Consider the following 20,979-nt stretch of genomic DNA (forward strand, 5'->3'; position numbering starts at 1 on the left):
TTTAATGCGGCTACTAGAAAATTTAAATTTGTATGGCTCGCATATGTACTGCTCTAAAACACCTCGTTTCTTTCCAGTTATTCATTTTACCTTCTGAAAACTAAATCCTTGACACATTGAGTAGAACTTCTTTTAAAACCAAGGAATAGTACTTTCGTTTGATTTTCATTTGTTTTTTTCGACGGAATACAAATACTAATTTTACTCAAAAGAATCAAGTTCAGGTAGGAAAAGAGCAGACGCCCGAACAGGGACTTGAACCCTGGACCCTCAGATTAAAAGTCTGATGCTCTACCGACTGAGCTATCCGGGCTCTCCCGTACGTGTTCTCTTGCTATCTATAAGAGTATTTTCTTTCCGAAAGTGCACTGTCACACAATTGATGTAGAATTGTATACGTACGTGCACAAACTTGGAACAAGCAGGAGAAGCCGGGCAACCGACTCGCGATCGCGCTTCTTACGCGTGCTCCCTGGAGTACAGCTCCCGCGGAGTTTGTGACGCGCAACGGAGGCTGGGACGGTGCTGTGCAGGGACTGGCCGCGCGGGGCCGCTGCCGGCCGCGGGCTTCCGTCGTGGGTTGGATGCTGTCCGGTCTGGATGACCTAAATCCCAGGCACCCCAGCACCCCTTCTCCCGTCCCCGAGCCCGAAGTCCGAGGGTGGGCCCCGAGCTGAAATAATGCCACGTGGAGCCTTCAGACGCAGTGCTCCCGGAGTCCACTTCGGTCCCCTGACTGCCCCCATTCCAAGAGATTGAAATCCCGCGTGCCAGACAGGGGACACAGAGGTCCGGGCGTGGGGACCGTGGTGGTGGTGGGTGACAGGAGAGTAGTTTCTGACCCCCATGCAGTATGTAGGAATGCGTGTGCTACTCACCTGCGTGTGGCTGGTGTCACGTGTGATTTATGACTGAGTGTGGCTCACTTGTGTATAGTGATTCACGTGAATGATTCTGATTCACAAATAGGAATGTGGGTGCTCTGTGCCCAGTTGTGGTTGAGGGAGGAGGGAAGAGTCTTGGGGAGTAGGCAGACGAATAAATGCCCCAGAGCATCAGTAGGGCCCCTGATCAGGAGGAAGTCAATGTCCCAACCATACAGGCGTCACCTATACTCCCTGTCTCTTTCTCAGCATTTGGTCCCTCCCTTCCCAATGAGACCCAGGCTCCTGATAGCCATCTGGGTGAGCCCTGACCTGCCAGCCAGAGGGACCGGCTGTGCCAGAGGCAAACAAACAACTATTGGGGCGCAAGTGTAGGCGGGAGAAGGAACCCGTAGAGAGCAAGGGCACAGGCCGGGAGCTTCGGGGAGAGACAGAGTATCCTGGAGAGAGCTGGGTCTTTCCTCGGAGGCCTTCCCTGTCCCTTATATCCCCTATTTCAGAGGCTCAGCAGCCCAGCAGCCCAGTCCTGCCCTGACCGCCGCCCATCTCTAGTCTGGCTGCTGCTGTAGCTAACCTTGCCGGGCGGCATCCCTTCTTCCTTCCCATCATGGCCGTGTACCGCGTGCGTGTGACCACCGGTCCCTACCTGAGGGCCGGCACACTGGACAACATCTTCGTCACACTGGTGGGCACGTGTGGTGAAAGCCCCAAACAGCTGCTGGATCGCATGGGCAGGGACTTCGCCCCTGGATCGGTAAGTACAGAGGAGAGAGGGAGGAGCGACCCCTGAGGGGCAGGGCTCTCAGGGGACCCGGAAGGAGGGGAGGGTCTTCCCTCCCGGGCTCTTCAAATCCAGCAGAACTCAGGATGACCAACTCACCATCCCTATTTTAGACCCTCTCTTTCCTGGGGATGATAAACCCTACCCCAGGTAGGGCTGCGAAGGAGCCGTGGGGAGGGGGTCAGAAGAATTCCACCGGCTTCCTAGTTCCTCCTCTCATAACTGAAGGTGGGATTTGGGCAAGTCCCTTGAACTCCCTGGGTTTCCTCTTCTCTGGAGGCGGTCTGCCTGCCTCTCTCTGCCAGGCCCCAGGATTGTTTGCCAGTTGGTTTTGGGGCAGGGAAGTGGGCCACCAAAGGGGCTAGTGAAATCCAGAACCCACTCTGCCTGTGGTAGGCATGGTTGCTTCAGCCTGGATGAAGGGGTGCCTTTTTCTAATTCATACAAAGGCACCACATGGGTTAGCAGCAGGCTCAGGTTTCCATGCCAGAATAGGTGTAGGTATAGATGCACCTTGCAAGGTGCAAGGATAGCCTTGGAAGTTCCTTGCCTCTCACCTTGCTCTCTTGGTCCCCTCAGGTGCAGAACTACAAGGTGCGCTGCTCAGCAGAGCTGGGAGAGCTCTTATTGCTGCGTCTACACAAGGAGCGCTTTGCTTTCTTCCCTAAGGACTCCTGGTACTGCAGCCACATCTGTGTCACTGGCCCTGATGGTACCCCTTCCCACTTCCCCTGCTATCAATGGATTGAGGGCTACTGTACAGTAGAGCTGCGACCAGGAACAGGTGGGCCAAAGGCAGGGGCTGGCCTGTGCTGGAGAAGGCATCTGTGGGGGTTAAGGGCAGGGTCTTCCAGAGCCCAGGATGTAGGGAACAGGGTTGGGGAAGGGGCAACAGGAGTTCAGGGCTACCAAGTAGATGTGTTCTGAATAAAAGTGAGTCTCTAAAGCCTTGAAATGCAGGGGCTTTCCAGGTAGTTTTTGCGCCTCGGGAGACACAGAGACTAGACATGAGCTTATGTATACTCACACCACCGGAACACAAACACACACAGATGGCAGTTTACTTTCCTCTGACTCCCTCTGCACTTCCCCAAAGTGAATTCCTCTGGAGCCTAGAGAGGAACTAACCTGCAAGCTGAGTAATTGGATTTCAACAGGTGGAAAAGCCCTGAATGGTGAAAGAATTTAGCTGGAAAGACCCTGTCCTTTACTACTGGCTTTTCTGGTATGGATGAAGTCCCTGTGAGGTGCTGTTAGGATTCCTTCTTGAATTTGGGCCTTTCAAGAATCCTGGGCTCAAACTCTTTCAGCCTCTGGACCCCATGTCTCCTGAGCTGTCTGATCTGAAGAGGCAAGACTAGGGCTAGTTCAAGGTTTGAGATGAGTCTTAGGGATAAGAGATACTGTTCTAGGGCAAGGTGAGGTAGGTAAGTGAACATTGCCCCTTGGCCCATAGTGAGGTCTTCATAGAGCTCACTCTGAACCCCTAACTGTCCATTCATCAATTCACAAAATACAGTTGTTCATCAGTCATTTATCAATTGCATGCTATATGCACAGTGCAGGCACCATGCTAGATGCTGGGAATACAAAAACTGAATACAGTGTGACTTCTGCCTGGAAAGTGTTTACAGTCTTGGAAAACAGACACACATGCAAACAATTAGGAAGATTGTTATAATTTGGTGGTGAGGTTGTCCTGAATCCCTTCTACTAATGAATGCACAAAGAACATGGAACATCCATGTCACTGAGGGATTGGGTGCAAGAGTTAGGGGGTTCAGGCAAGCTTTGCTGGAGAAGGTGTTGTTTGAAAAAAGGCTTATATGATGAGTAATTTTCATTCCCAACAGCAAGAACGATTTGTCAGGACTCCCTTCCTCTCCTTCTGGACCACCGGAAACGAGAACTACAGGCCCGACAGGAATGCTACTGGTGAGGGTGACCTAATTTGACTTCCTTCCCATCTTTACACTACCTCAGACTTCATGACACTGTTACTAACTCTGACCTCAGTTCCAACCTTGTGGCTTCAACTCCAATCAGGACCATTATTTAACCCTAACCTCAATCTAATATTGACCTTGAGTCCAGATCCAGAATCAATAATTATCCCAAAACCATCAATGAATTCATACTCAGCCCTAGCTGCCCTTGATGTGACCCAGTTATCAGACATGACCCTAATATTGATGAATGTCAGCCCATCCTTAGCCTTACCCCCAAGCTGGCCTTGCTCTTAATCTCAACACGAACCCAATTTTAAACCAGCCTGGATATTTATGTTATCCTCAAATGCTACCCTGATCTGAAGCCCAGTGCCTGAGGGAGAATTCCAATTCTTTGTCACCTACCCAGAAAGTGAGTTTTCTGGGAGTTTTAATTTCAAGGCATGCCTTAAAAGCTAAGGTTTCTGTGTACCCTAAGTTTGACTTGCCACCTCTAAACTCTTTCCTCTGGAAGCTGGAAAGTCTATGCCCCTGGTTTCCCTGGCATTGTGGACGTCAGCAGCTTTGAGGAGATGGAGTCAGATAAGAAATTTGCCTTGACCAAGACAACAACTTGTACAGATCAGGATGACAAGTGAGAGGGGCCCCAGGCTTGGGAAGAAGGTGGAAGGGCATGAAGTGAAGGGTCGGTTGGAAGGATGGGACCCAAGCAGTCTGGAAAGAGAATGATAAGTGCAATTTAATTCAAGTGTCAGGAGCAGAATGGGCAGGGATGGCCCGGTGTCAGGCAGAGAGGAGGAGGCGGAGAGGGCCGTGGAGGAACCAGGGGTGAGGGAAGGCCTGGGGAATCTGGGGGAGGAGAGAGGGAAGGAACTAATGGGAGTGGGCTACAGGTCTCTCTGATTGTTCTCTGTTCTTCTGTCCCACTCCCTTCCACCCCCAGCAGTGGGAATCGGTACCTGCCTGGCTTCCCCATGAAAATTGACATCCCATCCCTGCTGCACATGGAGCCCAATATTCAATACTCGGCCACCAAGAAGACCTCGCTGATTTTCAATGCCATTCCTGTGTGAGGCAACTGCCCTCTCTGTGCTCCTGCTTCCTCTCCCATCTGCCTCTGCTCCTTTGAGGCACAGCCACATCTCTGCCTCAGTTTAACCTCTCTTTGCCCTCCAGTCTCCCCTCTCCATGGCCTCAGTCTCCCTTCTTTCTGCCTACAGTCTCCCCTCATCCTGTGCCTAGTCTCCCCTCTCTTTGCCCCCAGTCTCCCCTCTCCCTGCCCCCAGTCTCCCTTCTCTCTGCCCCCAGAACCCCCCTCTGCTCCTCCGTTTCTTGTCTCTCTCTCCTTAGACTCCTCCATTGCCTCCTCTTTGCTCCTTAGTCATCCCTTCTCTTTCCATTCCTCAAACCAATACAATTAATTGAGCACCTATTCTGTGCAGAGCATGGTCCACAGGCTGTGTTGGGACCAGAGAGGCCTGGCTCTTAAGCTTTAAGGACGTGGTCAGACCACCTCAGGTTCAAATCCTGGAACCAATACTTTCTAGCTGTGTGACCATGATTTTCACTTAGCCTCTAAATAGTTTCCTCATTTACAAAATGACAGTAATATTCATACCTACCTCATAGGTTTGGGGGAGAACTTAATGAGATAACACCCAGCACAAAATAATCTCTCAGTTGATGTTACTGAGCAGTAGTAAGATATAGTCTTGGCTGTGAAGAATTCACATTATCACTGGGGAGATGTGTAGTACAGTTAATTAGCAATCAGTGGAGTTGCTCAACTAGCAGCTCAAGTCAACAGTTGAGGCTCTGAGTGTGACATGGCTGGAGGGATACAGTTAACACTCGGGTGTCTAGAGGTGGCAGGGGTTGGCAGATGGCTAGGAGGTGGCTCCTGGGAGGCTGGTGGGCTTTGAGCCAGGGAGAGGAGAGATGAGGGGAGAGTGGGTGGGTCCTGGGCAAATCCAGGTCGCTTTAGCAGGACAAGTGGGAGGCTCAGCTGGCCATCTGTGCAGTGGCTGCATTAAGAGGCCCAGAGAAGACCGGGGCAAGGAGCTGGCTCTCATCTTCTGGGCCTCTATGCCAGAATAATTCTTTTGGAGAAGGACTAGTGGGAGGGGGTGCATAGGTGTGGTAGGGCTCCAGAGTGTCTGTGGTGGATTGAAGCAGGCAGGCAGCCACAGATGGACTAGGCTTCAGGACAAGGGCCCACTGAGAGGCTCTGGCAGAGCTGAGGGTCCAGAGAAGCAGCTCAGAAGGTAGAGTCACCTGAGTTGGTCCCTGGATGGATATGTGGCTCTAGGCAGGGGAGGGCCTGGGAGACCACCAGGACAGCTGGCTTGGAACTCACAGAAGGGCCAGCGAGAAGAGGGAGCTGGCATTTGGCAGCTGTCCGGTACTCATGGAGAGGAGCAGGCAGTACTTGGGTTTTAGTGTGGGGCTACTGCAGGGTGTTGTGAAGGATGTTTGTGGCTGGCCCTTGGAAAAAGGAAGGTCTTTTCTTTCTCCTTTAGTGCCTTCTCCTACGTAGTTTTTCCCGTCTCCTGCATCCTCCTCACTGGGAAGGCACTCAGCAAATGCATGTGCAAGGAGGAGTGAATGTCTTAGTAAGAACAGAGGAAATTATTCTGGGGCTTATCAGGCTGCTAATGTCTCCTTGTTCGCTGCTTTCCCCAGGTGCCCACATTCTTCACAGCATATCAGCATCCTTACACAGCCTGCCTTTTGCCACAAACCTGCCTGCTCTATGCTACATTCCCTTCCATTTGACTTGGCCCAGTTAGTGAGTGATTGTTATGAACTGGGTATGTTGGGGCATACAGAGACAATCATGGCCCTAAGAGCTCATAGGATAATGGGAGATGATATGACTACATTGGGTTTACAATGTAATGAAGGGAGTGATGAGATTTTTTGTGAAAGACACATAAAGGCATGTGTTTGGGGGTGATCATGTTTCATGAAGGACATTGCAGCTAAGATGAGCACAGGAGAACAGATAGGTTTGATAGCAAGTGGAGAGGTAGGAGATGGCTTTGTAGGAGAAGCACAGCATGAGCAAAGCCCTGGACAAGCAGACTTTATTTCAAACATTTTTTCTGATCGTAAAATAACATGTGCTCATTGTGAAAAATTAAACAGTATAGACATCCACAAAGTGAAAAGTGCACACCCCTCCGGGTGCCAACCCCACCTTTACCAATCTAGTATATAGAGTATATATCTCTGGTTGTGTTTAGCAAGACGGCTGTAGTTAACCTTGGCTAGTGCACAGGGTGGGAGAAAAAGCTGGAAAGGTTGATAGAAACTGGCTGGTGGGGAGCTTCCTAGTCAGCCTTAGCAGTTGGGGCTTTGTCTTGTAGGGAGGGAAGAGCCAGTGAAGGTCTATGACAATATGGAAGCTTGGAGAAAGTAGGCCAAAATACCAATGAAAATGACTTGTCGGTACCACATGGCCACATGTGCCAACTTTGCGTACACATGTGGAGTCAGCCCTACAAAGCCTCAACTGGCTACTAAATTTTTCTCCCATGCAGATTGTTAGGGCACTGACCTTGTCAGACCCCTCCAGGACTCTAGGCTGGGGACACAGTGCCACCGGCAGCCCCAGGCCCCACACTCACTTCCTCTCCCCCTCAGGTCCTTGGGCATGAAGCTTCGAGGGCTGCTGGATCGAAAGAGCTCCTGGAAGAAGCTGGATGACATCCGGAATATCTTCTGGTGCCACAAGACCTTCACTTCAGGTGTGCAGAGCCAGGCAGGAGATGTCCATCCTCCACCATACCCAATGCTCAGATCCCTCTGCCCATCCTGGGAAAGCACCCTCCCCTAGCCCTCTCAGGGAGACTGCTGGATTCCAGTGGGACGAGCTCCTTGTTTCACTGGTGGCAATCTCACAGATGCCCCTCAGCCCCCATGCATCTCCCCTTCCTCTGAGAGGGGACAGGAACAGAAGAGTGAGGACAGATAGACAGACGCTATGCTTGCCTGGGAGAGGGTCAAAGGTCATTTAGGGAGTCCTGATCCTGATCAGGGGCACTTGCCTTTCTCCCTTTACTCCCACCACCAAGAGTTTTGGGCTTTGAGGCCGGACTTAAGTTCAAATCCCTGTTCTGCCAGTAAACCGAGCAAGTCACTCCATCTCTTTGGCTCTCAGTGTCCAGTGTTAAAGTGAAGATGTAACTATAGCTACCTCACAGGGTTACTGAGAGGAAAACCTAAGCCATAGTGATGAGCAAAGGGCTTGGCAGGAGTAGGATCTAGGGAAGTAGTTTCCAGACCAACCGCCCGCCATTCCCTTGTTCCCTAGAGTATGTCACAGAGCACTGGTGTGAGGACCACTTCTTTGGGTACCAGTACCTGAATGGCGTTAATCCTGTCATGCTCCATCGCCTCTCAAGCTTGCCCAGCAAGCTGCCTGTCACCAATGACATGGTGGGCCCCTTGCTGGGACCTGACACCTGCCTGCAGACAGAGCTACAGGTGGGTGAGTTGCCATTATGGACAAAGGATGGGTGTGAAGTGTAAGGATGGGATGATCGGGGCTGTATCCAGCTTGCAGGCCTCATCCTCTGGGAAGCCCTGACCCTATACCTTTTTAGTAGATGTGGATGAGGGCCAGATGGGGCTCAGAATGGCTTGCGGCTTGACATGGGGTCTGGTGAAGTGGTGTGAGTGATCAGGGCTCACTGAAGAGGTATTAATGAACAGGACAGTTTGGAGGAGGAGGCCCTGCCTCTGTTCTGGGGTCTCCAAGATTCCAACATCCCGATTGCTGAGGCCTGAAGAAGCACTTTTAGGACATGCTAAAGGCAGTGCCGTTAGATACAGTAGGAACAATAATGGAGAAGTAGGAGCTTTGAGGATGTAAGAGAAGATGATAATCTAAGCTCTCTGGGGCAGCCAAGCCCTCAGGTATTCTCCAGAAGGCTGGAGATGTGTTTGGTGATTTTGCTGTTGTTGGATACACTGAGGTCATCTGTATTGCGAGAGTAGGAAGGACCAGGTATGGGGAGAGGGGGAGAGGATGCTGGCTTGTCCAAGGTGGGAAGCAAGGTGAGAGGTTGCACAAGGAGAGACTCTGCTGGACCTCATTCCAAACATTCTGGGTAGGGTGGGGTACCAACGTTGGCTATTAGTGCAGGCACCAAGCATTACTGAGGCCCAAGCTGGGATTGGAGTGGGCAGAGAACAGAGAGGGAAGCAGAGCGCGGGTGGGTAGGGTCCTCTGAGGCTCTGTTGTGCCTTCCCCAGAGGGGGAACATCTTCCTAGCGGACTACTGGATCCTGGCGGAGGCCCCTGTCCACTGCCTAAACGGTCGTCCGCAATACGTGACCGCCCCGCTCTGCCTGTTGTGGCTCAACCCCCAGGGGGCGCTAATGCCCTTGGCCATCCAGGTGAGCCCGGGGCGGGACTTCTGGGGGCGGGGCCTCACGGGGCTCACTACCCTAGCAGTCTTGGGCCTCACCCCCTTATTATTCTTGAACGCAGCTCAGCCAGACCCCCGGGCCCGATAGCCCTATCTTTTTGCCCACTGACTCTGACTGGGACTGGCTGCTGGCTAAGACGTGGGTGCGCAACTCTGAGTTCCTGGTGCACGAGAACAACACGCATTTCTTGTGCACGCATTTGCTGTGCGAGGCCTTCGCCATGGCCACGCTGCGTCAGCTGCCCCTCTGTCATCCTATTTACAAGGTCTGTGTGTCTCCCGGGCAGGGCCAGAGGGGCAGGGCCGGGGAGGCCTTCTCCCCTGACCTTCGGCCCCTGTGACCTCATCTCGCTCGTAGCTCCTGCTTCCCCACACGCGCTACACGCTGCAGGTGAACACCATCGCCCGCGCCACGCTGCTCAATCCTGAGGGCCTGGTGGACAAGGTGTGTCCTCCCTGCCCCTCCACCCCACCCCCCGCTCACCCCATCTCTGAGGGCCCGCCCCCAAGGACACTTAGCCCCGCTTACAAGCCTTGTTCCGCCTCTAATCTCATTCCACAGTTCCTGCCAGCCTCTTCCCACAAAGCCTCGCCCCTTCCCTCCAGTCTCCAATTTGCCCCGCCCACAAATCCTGTCCCGGGCCTGCCGATCTCACCCACAGGCCCCCCTGCACAGCAAATCCCTCAAGATTACCTTCTCTGCGAGTAATAGGACCGCAACTAGTACAGCCCTTGTCAGGCCCCTATGGGTGTTTGATCCGTGGTCTTGGACTGCTTGATTAACTGAAAAATTTCCTCTGCTGAGTCACTAGCCCCATCTCGTCCCCAGGCACCTGGGTAAGGTTTGGGAGAGCCCAGGAGCTGAACTGTGATGTGTCCTCAGGTCACGTCAATTGGGAGGCAAGGCCTCCTCTACCTCATGAGCACTGGTTTGGCCCACTTCACCTACACCAATTTCTGCCTTCCGGACAGCCTGCGCGCCCGTGGTGTCCTGGCCATCCCCAACTACCATTACCGAGATGATGGTTTGAAGATCTGGGCAGCCATTGAGAGGTGTGGGCCTGGAGCCCTGCAACCAATCTGGCTCCACCAGGGCCTCCTGGCCCCAAGACAGTGTGGACCTCTGTGCTCGCTGATGCAGGCTGGGGTGCTTGGTGCTGGGGGTTCCAGGTGTTTTCAGGCCCAAGCATGGGGTGCTCCCAAGGGTGAGAGTTGGGGTGCCCTATGAAATGGCAGATAGCTTTGGAATGGGGAGGGGCTGGGCTGTGTTTGAACATAGTAGAGGAAGGGAAAGACAGGGTGTCCAAAGAAGGTGAAACAGTCAGGTGTGGGCTGGGGCCTCCAGGCAGGCGAGTCTTCCTTTCTCTTGGGCTTCGAGTGGGGAGGGGATCCAGCATAAGTCTGGCTCTCTTCTGTGCACCCTCCCCCTGCGCCTGTGCAGGGAGGAGGCCCAGAGCACCCATGATTCAGGAGTGGGTGTATGAGACTTGAGGGAAGCCTAAGCACTCAGGTTCCAATTGTATTTGCGACTCCCCACTGAATCCCTGGGGACTCTCAGGGGACTCTGACCCGCTGACTCTCCCCAGCCTGAGTGTCAGTGGACGTTGGATTTTTGGCCAGGCCTGAGCCCAAGGTCACTGCCATAGCATAGGCATCTCTTTCCTGCAGCTTTGTCTCAGAAATCGTGAGCTACTATTATCCCAGTGACGCATCTGTGCGGCAGGATTCGGAGCTGCAGGCCTGGGTCGGCGAGATTTTTGGTCAGGCGTTCCTGGGCCGGGAAAGCTCAGGTATCCCCTCTCCGTCCCATAACAACAGGCTCCCCATGACCCAATGCTCCCCCCCAGTATAATGTATAATGTAATGAACACCCATTTACTCACCAATCAGATTCAACAATTGCTAACGTCTTTGCCATATTTGATTAATCTGTTGCTTTCGTTTATTGCCAAAGTCTTTTAAAGTAATTACATATATTTCATATCTCATCCCTAATCAATATGCATCTCAAAAATGATGTTTTTCTACACAACACAATACTATCATCATACTAACAAAACTGACAATAATTTCCAATATCACCCTCTTTTCTAGTCTATATTCAAATTTCCTCACTTGGCCCATTTTCTTTCAGCTGATGCTCTTGATTCTGGAGCCAGTCAAGGACCACGTGATACATTTGTTTGTTTTGACTCTAAAGGCTCTTAATTTAGGACAGCACCCCCCTCCCTTTTTAAATCACATGACATCCCACAAAGGACTGTTGAAAAGCCAGGACTAGTTCTGCAGAATGTCTCACCTTCTGAATTTCTCTAATTGCTTCCTCATGATGTCATTCATCTTGTTCCTCTATCCTCTGTAATATCAAAAGGTTAAATATTTTTGGTAAGAATATTTCTCAGGTGATGCTGTGTTCTCCACATTGCATTATCTTGGGAGGCACATAATGTCAGGTTGTCTCACTATTAGTGATACCAAGAGTGATTTCTGGGTAAAGGTGGTGACAGCTGGATTGCTTTTGGATCTTTTAAAGGGTGATCCCTCCCTGAGCTTTGCAAGCCTACTGTAATCACAGGCAGTCCTGATACTGATTACTCCTCTTCCTGGAGGCAGTTTCTCTTTGGGGTTGTCTGTTTCCTATTTAAGACCCAGAAGAGGATATAATTACTGTTGGCTCAACTCTCCTATCTTATTTTATTAAACTTGTCTCTGATTTAATACATCAGAACATTTTTCAGATTGACATCTCTCCTGACAAGTACAAACTTATTCTATGTTCATGTTTTCAGGTAAAACGTTCATTCATTAACCTCAGTCAGTATGCCTTTTGCTCCATATTTCTAGGGGAAAAAATAAATAATAGGAGCTACAGAAAAATTCCCATAGGTGATCTGACTGCTTTACTTTTTAAGTTTTAGCCCTCACAGTTGGAATATCTACTAGGCACAGAACACTCAGAAAATTTCCACACACTCCCAGGCAGATACCCAGTCCTTCCTCCAAACCTCTCTGTCTGCTGTTGCACCAGTTTCTCTCCAGTCATCCTGACTCCAAATCTTGGAGCCATCTTTGACTCATGTTCCCTTCTGTCCTCTCTCTCTCTAAATCCAGTTGGGTGGCTAACCCTATTGTTCCCATTATTTCCCACTGTCACCGCCCTAATCCCAATCCTCACTATTCCTGCATTGTGGCAACTGCTTCTCAACCAGTCCCTCCTCTCCCAGCCTTTTGGTGCTTGCCGGCCAAGCCTGTGGGGCGCCACCCTGGTAATCCTCTGAAATAGTGCCCGGAAACCACCTGGCCTGGTACACTGCTGCAGCCTCACCCCCAATAAATGCCCTTCTTGACCCTTCACCTTGCTAAGCCCCATTCCTTCCCACTGTGACTTCTTACCCTCCCGTGCGTTCACTTCACTCAACCAGTCATTACTTGGCTCTTAATATGTGTTAAGCATTGTTCTAGGTGCTGGGGTTCAGCAGTGAACATAACAGACAAAAATCCAGGCCTTCATGGAGCTTAACATTCACGTGGAGAAGGACAGATAACAAACAAATATGCCAGGTAGTGATGAATGCTAAGAAGAATAAAACAGCATCAGCAATCACTAGTGTGTCGAGGAGGGGGGATAATTTCAGACAGGGGAGGCCTCTCTGAGAGGGTGATGTGTGAGTAGGGATATGAAGGAAGTGAGAGATGTGGATAGCTGGGGTAAGAGCATGCAGGCAGAGGTGGGAGCAAAGCCTTGTGGTGGGAGTATGCTGGTAGGTTTGAGAAATATCAGGAAGGCCTGTGTGGCTGGACTAGAGTGAGAGGGAGAAATGTCGGGAAGGAAATGAAGTCAGAGAAGAAGCCAGAGCCAAATCAAGTAGGGCCATGGTGAGGTAAGTGAGGTAGGAAGCCCTTAGAAGGTTTTAGCAACGGATGACATAACTGGATTTATTTTTCTAAAGGAGCACTCACTCTGGCTGTCAGGGGTAAGGGGGGAAGCACTTAGATTCATCCAAGAGCGAGATGACGGAGACTGGGTAGTGGTGGAGACTGGAGGTGGTGAGACGAAATTGGCTTCTGGAAGTATTTGCCGATATGTGCAGTATGAGATAAAAAGAAGAGTGAGTACACAGGACAGTATCGAAATGGGACCACTGTGGGAGGGACAGGGGTGAGGGTAGGGAGTCAAGCATTAGGTTTTGCAGATATAAAGTCTGAGGTGCCTCATAGACGCTCAGATGGAGCTGTCAGGTAGTTGCTGCAGATTTAAGCCCACTGTTGAGTCTAGAGTTCAGGGCGCAGGAGGAGCAGAGATGTGAACGTAGGAGTTGTCAGCCAGAGGGAGGCAGTGAAAGCCGTGCACTTGGAGACCAATGAGGTCCAGAAAGGAGAGGGCTGAGGGCTGAAATGCCTTCCTCTGTCATCTTTTTTCCATTCAAAGCTCATCCACTCTTACTCAGGGAAGTCCCTTCTCTTCCTCCAGGGGTCACATTAGCCCCAGTGCTCTGCCTGCCTGCTGTCTCCTCAAAGAGCCAAGCCCTGGCCTGAGAGCTTTCTTCTGCTTCCATCACTGCAAACCTAGGAGTAGCACATGTTGGTTATTTGTCCCTGCCGCTAAGCCCAGTAGCAGATGGTCCAGTACTGGGTGCTTGGACAAATCTTGGTGAACTGAGTAGAATTCTGGCTGCATATACAAATGCCTTGGCAGTCAGGGAAAGGCAGCTTGGCTGTCGTCTTGAACCTGGCTCCTCTTCTGTGAGCTCTGCCAGCTGGGTATTTCTAGTCTGATCCCAGCAGCCAGCTCCTATCCTGACCCCCTTCAGGGACCACAAGCCTTGGTGAGGATCCATCCCTCACCTCAGCTCAAACCTAATCTTAGTCTAATGACAGCGGTGGCCAAATGCTCAGCCCTCACTTCCTCAGTCTCCCCCTGTGCTGAGCCGGAGCCCTGAGCTGCCCCTAGGAATCTTGTCTCCTCCATCCACACCCTTTTTCCTTCCTCCCACACCCAGGATTCCCACGCCGGCTGTGTACCCCAAAAGAGCTGGTGAAGTTTCTCACTGCAATCATCTTCAACTGCTCCGCCCAGCATGCCGCTGTCAACAGTGGACAGGTGAGTCTGCAGAAGGCAGGCTTGAGGGGCATTGGGACACACAAGGTTAGGCTCAGCAAAGCGTGTGAGGCCAGAGTTTGGGTTGAGAGCATGGGTGGGTCAGCGTTGGGGTGGGTTTACGATTAGGGATGGAGTTGGAGTAGCGACTGGGTGGAGTGAAAGGCTGGTGTTGGATTATGACTGGGGTGGAGCTGGATCCACGGTTGTAAAGGTGACTTGAGTTGGTATTGTGTAGGGAGTAAAACTTACGGGCTTCTGTCATGGTTGGGATGCAGCCAAGTGGAGTATCAGGTTGCTCTGTGTGGCACGTCAGCCCAAGACCCATTTCTAGGGTTACGTCTTCTCTGGGTCCTCCTCCTTCCTTGATGATTCACCCCACCCAGTCCTGGAACATTGGGTGGGGAGTGACAAGGGGTGAGCCAGGCTCTTGTCCCACTTCTGGAACTTTCTACGCTACACCCCTCCTGTCTTCCCTTTCCACAATCCCCTCATTTTCCAGCTGTAAGACCTGAGATAGTAGGGGCAGGATCAGGGATGATGATGATAGAGCTGGTCCTCCCCCTCTGGCCAGTTTGCTCAATTGGGGTGGGGGTCTCCACAGCATGACTTTGGGGCCTGGATGCCCAATGCTCCATCATCCATGAGGCAGCCCCCACCCCAGACCAAGGGGACGACCACCCTGAAGAGTTACCTAGAGACGCTGCCAGAAGTGAACATCACCTGTAACAACCTTCTCCTCTTCTGGGTGGTCAGCCAAGAGCCCAAGGACCAGGTGTGTGTGGGGGGTGGGATGGAGGGGGGGGTGTTTGCAGGGCCTGGGCAGTGGAGGTGGTGGTAACTGTGTTAGGGGAGTTTGGGGACTGACTGCTGGCATTTATGCCCACTGCTAAACTGCCTTGGGTTCTTCAGTTTTTTCAGGAACTGATAGTTGATCCCAAGAGACAAGATACATTGATCCCAAGATACATTGAAGCAAATACCAGTTTAGTGGCTGGGGTACACTGTCCATCCATTTCAGCAGTTTACCCCTTTATGCATCCATGCATCCCTCCATCATCTAACCATTTATTCATCCATCAGTCATTCATCCATCAACCACTCATTCATTTATCCAAACATTCAACACACATTTTTTGGATACCTCCCAAGTGTCAACACAGTCCTGGGAACCAGGCACATGAAAGTCGAGTGAGACCTTCCTGCCTCTAAGAATCCTACCATCTAGCTGAGGAGATACACACATAAATGAAAAAGGGCACCACAGTGTTGTAGGAATTACTAACGTTCTAATTCCTCCATTTGAACATGTACTTCTTGAACACCTGCAATGTGCCAGACACTGATGGGCATATATGAACCCTGTCCTCATGAGTTTACTATGGTCTTGTGGTGGAGGTGAGGACAGGGTCCTATGGAAACTGACAAAGTCTGGGTGAAACCAGGGAGGCTTCTTGGAGGAAGTGACATTTAAGCTGAAACCTGTGAGACAAGCAGGAGTTTGGCAGACAAAAGAGGGCCAGGGTTAATTTCTAGGCACAGGGATAGGTGAGACCAAGTGAAATGAAGTGAAGTGAAGGCAAGAGTCCATTGGTGTGTCTGTGGAATCACAAATGGTTCAGTGAGGGCACAGTATATATTCAGAGGACAATGGGGAGCCCCTGAAGAGTTTTAAGCCTGGGGTGACATGGCTAAATTTGTTTTAGCAAGAGTGCTTCTTTGGCTGTGTAGATGGATGGATATGGAGGCATGAACGAGGCTGTTCCTGCCTCCCGAACAGGAGACTATTACGTAGGCTAGGCCTTACATGTGGGAGCAGCCCTTTAATCACCCATTGTCCTCATCTCCGTTTACACAGGGTTATCAGTCATGCCTTTGCCCTCCTGGTCTTGTTCACAAGTTCTCTGATGTTACACGAATATACTCATTTCTCACACTTGACTCCATTTGGTGCAGATATTTTATCTTCTTAAGTTTTAACTTACCATCTCATAGCCTGTGAATGCCAGGAACTCACCCCTACATCCTGATCCTTTTTAGTCCCATCTCCCAAGGGTTTGGAGACATTCATTTCTGTCATTATAAAGAAAAAAGTTCTCTGTTTTTTGTTTACTCACAGACTACTCTATTAATACTCTCAATACTCTCACTCAATACTTCTGGCCACCAAATGTGTGGTGGTTGTTCCCACATGAAACAATTCTCAGACACTAGCTGGGTGCCCTACAATTGAACTCAATTCTGACACTATCTACCTGGAGACTGAGGTTAAGGGCTCTGTCCCACAAGATTGCCCCTCCCCACTATGCAAATTGCCAACTGAAAGTCTAGGTTCTCACCTGTGATTCTGACCAACCAGCTATACATCAGAAGTTTCTACAGCTCCCTCCTCAGTTTCGATCATTTGCTGGGACATCTCACAGAACTCAGGAAAACCATTTACTTATTAGATTACTGGTTTATTATAAGAGGATACAGCTCAGGAACAGCCAGATGGAAGAAATATACAGGGCAAGGTACGTAGATAGGGGTGCAGAGCTTCCATGCTCTCTCTGGGCATGTCACCCTCCCAGCACCTACACATGTTCACCAACTTGGAAGCCATCCAAACCTGTAATTCAGGGATTTTTATGGAGGCTTCATTACATAAGCATGGTTGATTAAATCATCGGCCATTGGAGATTAATTTAACCTCCAGTACCTCCTCCCCAGAAATTGGGAGATGGGACTGAAACTTCCAACCGTCTAATCACATGGTTAATTCCCATGGCAACCAGCTCCCATCCTTACAGGCTTTTTTTGTAAGTCACCTTAATAACTCAGGTGTGGTTGAAAGGGGCTTATTTTGAATAGCAAAGATACCTGTAACACTCTATCATGAAACTATAAGGGTTTTAGGAGCTCTGTGCCAGGAATGGGGAGGAAAACCAAATATGTATATATTGGGGAATATTGGGGAACATAGTGTTTCGTCAAGACCCATCAGCTCCAAGTCGTTGTCCTTCAATCTAGTTGGGGAAGGCGCAGCTCAGCTCCAAGTCCAGTTGCCGTCCTCAATCTTAGTTGTAGGGGGCGCAGCCCACCATCCCATATGGGAATCAAACAGGCAAGCTTGTTGTCAAGAGCTTGCACTCAAAACCAACTGAGCCATCCGGCTGCCCCTATATTTTTTATTATAAATCACAATATCACCATGGAGAGGGATGAGGAGGCAAGAGGATGAGTGTGGAGGATTCCCTCCCCAAGGGCCACTGGGAAGTTTAACCTGGAAAATAATAATAATAACAACCACAATAATAGCAGCTATCTCTTATTGAGGATCTATCATGTCTCAGTCATTAAATCAGATACCTTATGCCCACTATTTTAAAATACAAAATAAATAAGTAGCTAGGTTTAAAATGCTTAATACAGTGCCTGGCATATACATGTTCAGTAAATGGTAGTTCCATTTTATAGGGGAGAAAACTAAGGTTCAGAGACACTAAGCAATTTGCTCAAGGTCACACAGCTGGTAAGTAGGCTTTGAACCCAGTCTGTAACATTTCTGTGTCCTGCTTTTTTGACAGCTACACTATAATTTCAGAAATTAGATGTCAACTTAGTAAATATGACATAACACTGATTCTTTGAAAAGACCAATGAAAGTAAGAAACCAGAGACAATTCTAATCAAGAAAAAAAAGAACATGAATGTACAACATAGGAATGGGAAAGTCATATGGCCATAAATACAGAGAAGATTGAAGAAATTAGAAGAAAATATTACTTACAGTTTTATGCAAACAAATGTGGAAATCTAGATGAAATAAATTATTCTGTAGGAAAATATAAATAAAACTTAACACCAGAAGAAATGAAAACCATACATAAAGGAAAAGGTTGTAAAAGATCTGATCGCTGTCCTTACAAAGAGAGATTCTAATAAACCTTCAAGGAACAAGTAATTCCTAAATTAATCAAGCTGCTTGCAAGTATAGAAAAAGGTAGAAGCTTCCCATATAATTTTACTTGGGACCCTGATAACCGCACCTGGTAATTGTAGTGTTCTTAAGAGGGGAGGTGGGTCTCCGGTAGAGTCTGTAAAGTGAGAATGATAAGAGTACCTGTCTTACAGGATTGTTGTGCCATTGTAAGAATCCATGTAAAGCGCTTGCAACATGTTAGCTGTAATTAAGAAAATAAAATTATAAACTTGTTCCACTTAGCTATAACCATCTTAAAAATATATCATCAACCAATGAAGGCCAGTAGTAAATAGTAAAACAATAATACACCATGACGAAGTCTAGTTTATTCTAGGAATGAAAAGAATGAAAGGTTGGTTCAACCTTATGAAATCTAACAATATAATTCATTACATCAATAAAGAAACACACCATATAATCATCTCACTATAGGCTGAAAAAGCATTTGGTAAGTGTGAAGAGCCATTACTAATAAAAACTCAGTGTAAAATGAAACTCCCTTATGGAGTTTTGATAAAAAGTATATTTCAGAAAACAAAACACTGTACTTATGGTAAAACAGGAGAGGTCTCCTCATTAAAATCAGGGACAAGAAACAATGCCCAGTTACTGCTGTTATTTAGCACTGTTCTGGAAGGCTTTGCCATGCAATAAAACAAGATAAAATTTTTTAAAAAACATCAGTATTATTGGCAACAGTGATAGTGTATGAAGGTTACATTGGACGAGAAGTGTGTGTTGCTTAGGAGGCCAGCCCCACGAACTAGGATGGTGAACTGGTTGTATGGTGTGGTCATGGAGAGAGGGCAGTCCTCTAGTGCCACAGGAAGGTACTGATTGAAGCTCATTGCAATATTGCTTGATTGTGGTTGGCCATGCTGTATAGTGTGACAGTGTACGGTAATGTGATTGTGTTTGCAAAGGTTTCATTATGTAGGGTGATTGGGAAGATATCTCAGACCTAGTTGTCTTCAGGGGTTGAATTTTGTTATTGTGAGATAGTAGATGTACTCTTGGGCATATTTGCTGGAGCATGTTTACACTGATTTTTTTAAAATTAAAATTTATTGGGGTGACAATGGTTAGTAAAATTACATAGGTTTCCAGTGTATAATTCTGTAATACACCATCTATATGTCACATTGTGTGTTCACCATCCAGAGTCAGTTTGTCTTCCATCACCATATATTTGACCCTACATTGATTTCAATTGTGTGATGATGGTTGTGTTCTTTAGTTCACAGAACAGTGGACCAGGCACTGGAAGGGATCTTGAAAGATTTTCTAGTCCAATCCATCCATTTTTAGATGCAGAAACTGAGTCAGAGTCAGGCAAAGGGTTACCAGCAGAGGGAGCACTAACCTTAAGTTGGTTGGCTTCTGGCGCCACACTCTGTGGGCTGTGGGTGTCAGGGCTTCTCTGTGTGGGTTGTGTGGAGTGGTGGTTTGGGGCTGTGATTTGAAAGGTTTGCATTTACAGTAGCTGTGGCTGTTTTATGCCCTTGGAAGCGACTTGAACTGTATTTGTTGGCAAATGTGGTCCCTTATTACTCTCCATCTCGTCCTGAACATCATGCTGACCCCCTACTTGATTTTCTCCCAGCGGCCACTGGGCACCTACCCCGACCAGCACTTCACGGAGGAGGCCCCACGGCGGAGCATCGCTGCCTTCCAGAGCCGCCTGGCCCAGATCTCGCGGGACATCCGCGAGCGGAACCAGGGCCTGGCGCTGCCCTATATCTACCTGGACCCTCCCCTCATCGAGAACAGCGTCTCCATTTAAACCCCTCCACCTACCACCTTGAAAGAAAGGCCCAAGCATGCAGAGGGCCAGCTTCTCCTCATCATCCAGGCTCTTTCTCCCTCCCTGTTTGTTCTGTTAGCCTGAACTTTCTCCTCTGCAGATGGAGACTTTTTCCACCCAAGATGGCTCTAGCATCATATAAACTGGGCCCTGAACTGTGAGCAACTACAGCAGTGCTCAGGGTGAGAAACTGCTCACTAAAGTCAAATGCACAACAGACCCTCCAAAAGGAAGAAACCCCAACGCCCCTTGCCTTACTTCAGGCAACCTCCTACTTCCCTCACCTATCATGTCTATTACTACTTTATGAGTAATGGCTGTTCACACTTATCAAAATCTGCCTCTTCCCATTGGGACCCACAACTTGGGACTCTGAGCTCTCCTTTCCAGTCCTCCCCAATCTCCAAATTCTTTCTCCTACCTTGCCTGTTTGTTCCCACTTTTCTCCAAGCCTAGGACTAACCAATCCAACTTCCTTCTCTGGAAAAGCCTGGAAACTGGGCAAGAAAGGACGTGTGCCCTAGATCTGCCATGTGCTCCTCACTGACTCCAGTATCTTTTAAGGGGCGGGTTAGAATTAGGTCCCAGCTTATCTGGATGTCTAGCTACAGTTCTCAGGGCCAGGCTTCCTGGCCAGAGTGTGTACAGGGTCTCTCCCCAGGTCTTGTCTTATCCACACTACCATTCCACTCCTTTTGTTTTTGGTCCTTGAGCCCAGTAAGTTCAATAAAAACCAACATATTCGGCTCCCATTTCATTTTTGTTTTGGGGTGTGTGTGTGTGTGTGTGTGTGTGTGTGTGTGTGTGTGTGAAGGATATTGGAGAAGGATGGAGCAGCAATGAGTCCCTGGATCATCTGTTCTGGAGACAGAAAACCTCCCAATTGAATCCACCACCTAGCCAGGCCCGACATTCCTGCCCTCACTTCCGAGAGTGTGTCATCCATCAGGAAGTGAAGGAAGATCCAAACTCAAGGGGCTGACAGGAAAAAAGTATGTATTTTGCAAAACCTGAGAATCCAGCTTCTGGGTGTGAGAGTTGTTAGTGTTGCTACTGAGATC

General features: G+C 49.2%; 1 protein-coding gene across 2 annotated transcripts; it reads left to right on the top strand.

The window, feature by feature from the left end:
- Nucleotides 1–1,476: 1,476 nt before the first annotated feature.
- ALOXE3 (arachidonate epidermal lipoxygenase 3) lies at nt 1,477–19,897 on the top strand (the record flags this gene model as incomplete). Of its 2 annotated transcripts, none has more annotated exons than XM_081028229.1 (15): nt 1,477–1,638; nt 2,245–2,449; nt 3,519–3,600; nt 4,129–4,248; nt 4,558–4,683; nt 7,260–7,363; nt 7,930–8,102; nt 8,874–9,017; nt 9,112–9,315; nt 9,408–9,494; nt 9,933–10,102; nt 10,718–10,839; nt 14,050–14,150; nt 14,752–14,922; nt 19,718–19,897. In XM_081028229.1, 15 exons carry the CDS (start codon nt 1,492–1,494, stop codon nt 19,895–19,897), a joined length of 2,136 nt encoding a protein of 711 aa, XP_080884355.1. The 2 variants fall into 2 exon arrangements, with proteins under 2 accessions (XP_080884355.1, XP_080884354.1); XM_081028228.1 differs by having other exon boundaries at nt 1,492–1,638; nt 4,561–4,683.
- Nucleotides 19,898–20,979: the final 1,082 nt, after the last annotated feature.

This window comes from Rhinolophus hipposideros (assembly GCF_964194185.1).
Source record: "Rhinolophus hipposideros genome assembly, chromosome: 20".
In the NCBI taxonomy this organism is placed as follows: domain Eukaryota; kingdom Metazoa; phylum Chordata; class Mammalia; order Chiroptera; family Rhinolophidae; genus Rhinolophus; species Rhinolophus hipposideros.